Source organism: Arachis ipaensis, chromosome B6 (genome assembly GCF_059453495.1).
Source record: "Arachis ipaensis isolate K30076 ecotype BB chromosome B6, ASM5945349v1, whole genome shotgun sequence".
Taxonomy (NCBI): Eukaryota; Viridiplantae; Streptophyta; class Magnoliopsida; order Fabales; family Fabaceae; genus Arachis; species Arachis ipaensis.
Genome location: NC_142441.1, coordinates 119,713,368 through 119,719,916, shown reverse-complemented (window position 1 = coordinate 119,719,916; position 6,549 = coordinate 119,713,368). Strand labels below are relative to the sequence as shown.

The 6,549-nt window shown below is 41.9% G+C and overlaps 2 protein-coding genes across 2 annotated transcripts; both read left to right on the top strand.

Annotated features, from left to right (window-relative positions):
- Window positions 1-1,886: 1,886 nt before the first annotated feature.
- Window positions 1,887-2,591, top strand: LOC107647169 (uncharacterized). The gene has a single exon (XM_016351286.1). The coding sequence runs from the start codon at window positions 1,887-1,889 to the stop codon at window positions 2,589-2,591; it is 705 nt and encodes a 234-aa protein (XP_016206772.1).
- Window positions 2,592-3,017: 426 nt separating this feature from the next.
- Window positions 3,018-4,460, top strand: LOC107647170 (uncharacterized). The gene is made up of 3 exons (XM_016351287.2): window positions 3,018-3,569; window positions 3,657-3,922; window positions 4,064-4,460. Exons 1-3 carry the CDS (start codon window positions 3,018-3,020, stop codon window positions 4,458-4,460), a joined length of 1,215 nt encoding a protein of 404 aa, XP_016206773.2.
- Window positions 4,461-6,549: the final 2,089 nt, after the last annotated feature.

The following is a 6,549-nucleotide window of genomic DNA, read 5'->3' as shown; positions in this document are numbered from 1 at the left end:
CTAAAATTTAATTGGAGTTGAATAAAATATAATAAAATAATAAAATAATAAAATATATTCAAAAATAATTCCTTTTTTTTTTTTAAAATCTTTTAGTAAAAATTCAATCATAATACGTGTACATAAAAAATTAATTATTTATATAAAATAAATAATAAAATATAAAATATATATTAAAAATATATAAATAAAATATAGTTCAACTAGCTTGCTGGGATTTTCTTATGGGTTCATTGCAACTGATTTATGCATTGAATCAGACTGGCCAAGTGATCGACTCCCTATTTACTTGGTTGAATTGACCAACCTGGTTGGATTTGTAGAGTTATGGTTCTATGAATATCAAAAATCAATCACTATATCTGTATTATATATACACCTATATGTATTTTATGTTTTTTTTCCATCAATTACTAAAATAATTAAACTTTTTATATCAAAATAATCAATCTTTTGTAGAATAGCTATAATTTTTATGAACAAAAAATAATTACCAATCAAGTACTACTGTGTTTGTGTATTTCTTTTATATTTTTATTATAAATATGAATTTAATTTGATTATATTATTTATAAAGTTTAAATATAAATGTAAATTAAATTCGATTATATTGTTAATAAAATTTATCATAAATATAAATGTGAAATAATTTCGTATTTCTCTATATAAATTGTTTATTATTAGTATTTGATCTTTTTTGTCAATATAGTATGAATATTTTACTTTAGCACCACTAATGAGAAATATCCCGTGAGAGTTGTCAAATAGGAAAGTTTGTTATTGGTTATTACAATTTGTTAGAGACTATTAGTTTCTGTTAACTCAGTTAGATAGCTATCACTTCTAGCTCGTCCTCGTTTATTCGCTTTTATAAATGCTTTTGCTCATTGGCTTCTTACACAGTCATAGGAATCTAAAAATATTATTATGAAAAGCCAATAATATATATAATATTAAAATAAAATTTATTTAAATAAATTATATATTATAAAATGTATTATAAAATTATACTGACAAAATATATATTTTAAAGTATAAAAAAATATGTATGTATTTTTTATTAATAAAATGGCACATGTCGATTGTATCAATTTTTTTAATACAAATAAAGAAATAATTAACAAAAAATTTATTTTTTTATTTTGTTTTTGAGTCTATTCTTCATAAAATTTATAGCTAAAAAAATCTTTCAGTTGTAGCAGTTGAATCAGAAAAAGTTAATACCAAACGAATCAAACGATCAATCAAATAATATGTTAAAGACTTTTCTGTCTTCATTAAACGCCTGGCATAACTCATAAATTGTTCACAAGTTACTTAATTCAGCATGATTAGAAATATCAAGTTTATAATATTGAGCTTGCATTCTTTCTCTTGGTCATTGAACTAGTTTGGATAAAATCGTTTTATTATTTCACTTACTTTTTAGATATTAAAGATCATTAATATTTGAGTAATTGACTCTATTAAACCAAAGAAGGAAAAAGGTAACGCAATTCACCCAAAGCAGAAATCCACACGTGAATCACTCAGGTAGCATTTCTATACAAATCAAAACAGCATTGTGAGATTTAGGTTCCTATGTAAATCGAAACACCCTTGGTCGATTTATTCATTATCAACATAAATCTAATAGGGGTCTTTCGATTTATGTGGAGATGCACAACGTTTCCACATAAATCTACATGATCTGTTTCGAGATATATATATATATATATATATATATATATATATAGCACCTATCCTAGTAAATCTTATAGAGCCAATTTGATTTACGTACAAAAGGTGTGATTGAGTAATTCGAATGGGACTGATTAGATTTAATAGGATCGGAACGCCTATAAATGTAAAACCAACGTCAGTTGAGAAGGAGAGTAAAAACCACAATGGCTAATGAAGAGAGCTTTGTGGTACTAGTACACTATAGAAGGTCGATTAAGAAAAAAATACGGTCAGGAATTAAGTTCACTGATAAGGATCTCCTTAGTATTTTTCTGAAACCTTCCACTAGATTCAATGAGTTCTTGAATTCTATAATCCAGAAGTTGGGGTTACAAGGCGTGAAATGGGTTGAGAAGTTGTTCTATAGAATCCCGATCTCAATTTTGCGGGATGACGTGAAGTACGATTCGTTAGTAATAGGTAGTGATGAGGATTTGGAAGTTCTATTTCATTGTCGCCAGCAGTTTCCCGAGGTGAGGACGCCTGAGTTGTTGGCCAAGCTTGTGGATGTGGTTTCCAGCTCAGGCGGTTCGAACCGGAACCCCCAAGCCGTTGCAACGGCCGCATGTTCTACTTCGAGGCCAAGTGGTGCCTCGTCATCGATGCCTGTGATTGCGCCTGAGGCAATGTTGGTTTCATCCCCATCCTTCGCAGTGGATCTAAACCGCAGTGGTGATGGAGCAGTTGGTATTGTTGATACGGCACCGATTTCGTTGCATGGGTTCGCACCAGATAGTGTAGATGATGTATTACGGGATGATGATGAGGATGACGATGTGGAGCCGGACATGATTGTTGATGAGAGTGGTGAATATATAGTAGGGAGCAATCCAGTTGGGGGTGCGGGAGGGTCTAGTTCAGGGACGTAGCAGTATCCCCCTCACTTTTCCATGTTGGACTTGGATGCCATGAGACAGCAGGTGGATCATTCCGAACATGTTGGATTCGGTGCTAGAGGCACACAGCAAGGCGCGCGGGGGGGGGGGGGGGGGGTAACAGAGTTTCAGGTCGGTCAGCAGTTTCAGGACAAAGAGGAGGCCATGTTAAGTGTGAAGACCTACAGCATCTGATGCGGGGTTCAATACAAGGTGGTTGAGTCCGATTATCGCAAGTATTATGGGAAGTGTAAGGAGTTCGACAATGGGTGCACATGGTGTATTCGGATAAGTCTTCGACAGTGCAAAGGGATTTGAGAGGTGAAACGGTACAATGGCCCTCATACTTGTCTAGCCACCTCAATATCGAGTGACCACAGGAGTCTCGACTATCATGTGATCTCGGCATTCATAATGCCGATGGTTAGAGTTGATACTGCCGTGTGTATCAAGGTCCTCCTGAATGCGACAGAGGCATATTTCGGTTTCAAACCAACTTATAGGAGGGTTTGGATGGCGAAGAAGAAAGCAGTGGCACAGATCTATGGAGACTGGGATGAGTCATACATTGAGCTGCCACGATGGGTTCTAGGTGTACATGTGACGATGCCTGGAAGTGTTGCAGTTCTGAGGACGAGTCCTGTATGTGTGGGAGGGCAAGTGGATGATGCACATGCGTACTTCCACCGTCTTTTTTGGACATTCCCACCATGTGTTGAGGCTTTGCGGCATTGCAAGCTGTTGGTTAGCATCGATGGTACCCACTTGTACGGAAAATATGGGGGGACATTGTTCGTTGCAATTGCTCAGGACGGGAATTCCAACATCCTACCCGTTGCATTCGTACTGGTGGAGGGTGAGAATGTTGAGTCATGGTTGTTTTCCCTCTCCCACCTCCGCCAGCACGTCACTCCGCAGCTAGGCATCTTAGTGATATCAAATCGGCACAATGGAATAAGGGCTGAATTGGAGGTGCCTGAGGACGGTTGGCTACCACTCGCTGTGTACCGTGCATTCTGTATTTGACACGTGGCTGCCAACTTTGCGCTGACCTTTAAGGGCAAGGATGCACGGAGGCTTCTGGTGAACGCAGCGTATGCCAAGACTGAGGTGGAGTTAGATTATTGGTTTGATATCCTCCGTTCTGAAGATCCGGCCATGTGTGATTGGGCTAACAGGATTGACTATACACTATGGACACAGCAACGGGATGAGGGAAGGAGATTCGGGCATATGACGACAAATATCTCTGAGTGTGTGAACTCGATTCTTAAGGGGGTAAGGAACCTTCTAGTGTGTTCTCTGGTGAAGTCCATGTACGGACGGTTGGCCGAGCTTTTTGTGCGCAAGGGAAGATAGGCAGAGTCATAACTGGGTACCGGACAACAATTTAGCCAGCAGCTGGTTAAGGCTATAGAGGCCAATCTAAAGGCGTCTCGGTGTTTTATAGTGACTTTGTATGACAGGGAGAACTCCGAGTTCACAGTGGCGAAGACCACCCCTACTGGATCATTTTCATTTGGTAGTTATAGGGTGTCACTACAGGCGCAGACGTGTGATTGCGGTTATTTCCAGGCACTTCATTATCCATGTCCTCATGCCTTGGCCTGTTGTGCGTATTCACGTCTGACCTGGCACCCCTATGTACATGAGGTATATAGCTTGAGATCGGTGTTCAGCGTGTATCGGATGGGATTTACCCCACCGATACAGGAGGGTTTTTGGCCACCTTACGATGGACCGACAGTCATCCCGGACCCCTCCAAGAGGCGGGCTACTGAAGGACGCACCCGAAGCACTAGGATCCGGACTACCATGGATGAGGCTGACCCAAACAGACAGAAGAGATGCGGGTTGTTCTGAGAAGCAGGACACACACGTAGGCGATGTCCACAAGGTGGGTTGGGATCGGCACCAAGAGACTCAGCCTAGGCCTGACTTAGTTGTTTAGCATAAGAGTATGTCAGCATCTAGGTTATGTGTTGGCATGTTAGGTGTTATTGAATTTACGTACCGCCAACACTTAGTTGTTTCCTTTTATGTATTTCCATTGTAATTGGGTAATTTCGTCATCGTTATATATAGTATCTATGTTGGAAACTTTTATATTAAATTCTAGATGTGTTGCTTAAGTTACTTTTTATCCTTTTTGAATGCTCGATTTGTTCCGCTTGAACAACGGATACATTGGTTAAGCATAAACATATCACAAGTTAAACAAAGGAACCAATACAAAAAGAGGTAATACATAAGTACGCCATAGGTTATAAATAACTCAGATGGTTCCCCTAAACCACAAGCATCTACTCATACCCTAATCGCTAGTAAAACATAAGTAACAAGTGCAACTCTACATCTAGGAAATCATGCTCTCATGTAGCACATACATGTAACAATAACTCATCCAAATAGATGCGACCCTGTGAAGCAGCATCGTGCCCATCAGACTCTACGAGGTCTATCGGCGACTGGCAGCTGATCCTCATCCGCACCATCGCCAACAAAGTAATCGCTGAATGCCCCTCCAGCGCCACCGCTAGGACCCGCGCCGGCATCCTCTCCCGCACCTGAACCATACCAGTCCCCGCCAAGAGAGCCGCTACCTCTAGTGCCGTGCTCCTGTCCACCAACTCCACCGGGCATGCCACCCGCATCTCCTCCATCGGTACTCACATGATCTCCCCTGCCATCCCCTCCTCCATGATCACCACCGTCGTCGTCGTCCTGTCCACCTCTCCCTTCTGCAGGCCTACGTCGACCACCCCTACCACGTCGTGCACGTACACGTCCCCTCCCCTCGCCCGCCTCCATAGCCTGGTCGAGCCACCGCCACTCACGGCCACTCCGACGTGTACCAACACGAGCTCTCCGCTCTACTCTACATCTATCTAGAACATCATCCACCCTATCCATGTCTGGAACTTGTCATGGGCCTCGCTGAAGTGCCTCGACAGGTATAGGAATTGCCCTGGGATCACCAAGTAGTAGCTCCGGTGACAAGAAACTCTGACCATGCTAGGCCCACCAATCAAGAAAGTCATGTGACGGGCCTGGATTCGGAACAACATCAAACCGAAGGACATGATCTGCGCGGCTGTCCCAATGGAGGTGCCAAAACTGCAAGGTATACGGGAACCAACGGTCACCGCCTCTACCATCCTTCGCCATCAAGAAGTCAATGTTCAGTGCTGACCGTGGGAGAGGCTAAACTCCACCAAACTGAGGTAGCACCCGATCTACCTGGTGCCACTCTATGACAGCAAAATAAATCAGCGATGTCACGCTCCTCCACAGTGCCATATGACAAGGCTCAAGTATCTCCGGGTGAACATCCTGGACTACTTCTGGAGTGCTATACGGCATCCAAGTAACCTGTGCAAAGTAATATACGTAGCAGCTATTAGTTAACAGTACATTGTTAAGAAGCTGACATTACATGTTAACTACTTAGCTTTAGAAAAATACTCACATCACCAGCCTGAAGGAGATCTATCCTGAGCCTCCAATGAGCAACCCGAGGTCCCCTCTCGCTCGCGGTCGGGTTGTAACCGGACCACCTGAAAGCACATGCGACGATATTGACAGAAAATTACTGCCAAATTTAAAACATGAACATAGAACATTAAAATAACATCACCTCGACGCCAATGGCCAGTGGACGATATCATATCCAGCTGGTCTGAAGCCAGGAAACCGCCAGAGGATCCATGACTGAAGCAGCTGCAACGGACCGGCTAACTTGACAATGTTTCTGTTCGCCACGCGGTACATGCACCTGTATAACCATGACAAAGCAGCTGATCCCCAGCTGTACCCCCCATGTCCTCAAGCCTGGCTACATACGGGAGCCATCTGATGTGTAAGCGAGTCCCAGACTTGTCCCCAAATAGCTGAGTCCCTAAAAGCATCATGATATAGGCTCTAGCATACCGCTGGATAGTGGCATCGTCAG

Excerpts from the sequence above, each read along its gene's own strand:
- LOC107647169 (XM_016351286.1), top strand. The coding sequence starts at position 1,887 with ATGGCTAATGAAGAGAGCTTTGTGGTACTAGTACACTATAGAAGGTCG.
- LOC107647170 (XM_016351287.2), top strand. The coding sequence starts at position 3,018 with ATGGTTAGAGTTGATACTGCCGTGTGTATCAAGGTCCTCCTGAATGCG. Across the intron at positions 3,570-3,656 it reads GAATAAGGGCTGAATTGGAG|GGCAAGGATGCACGGAGGCT; the intron begins GTGCCTGAGGAC and ends CTGACCTTTAAG. Across the intron at positions 3,923-4,063 it reads GTGAAGTCCATGTACGGACG|GGAGAACTCCGAGTTCACAG; the intron begins GTTGGCCGAGCT and ends TTTGTATGACAG.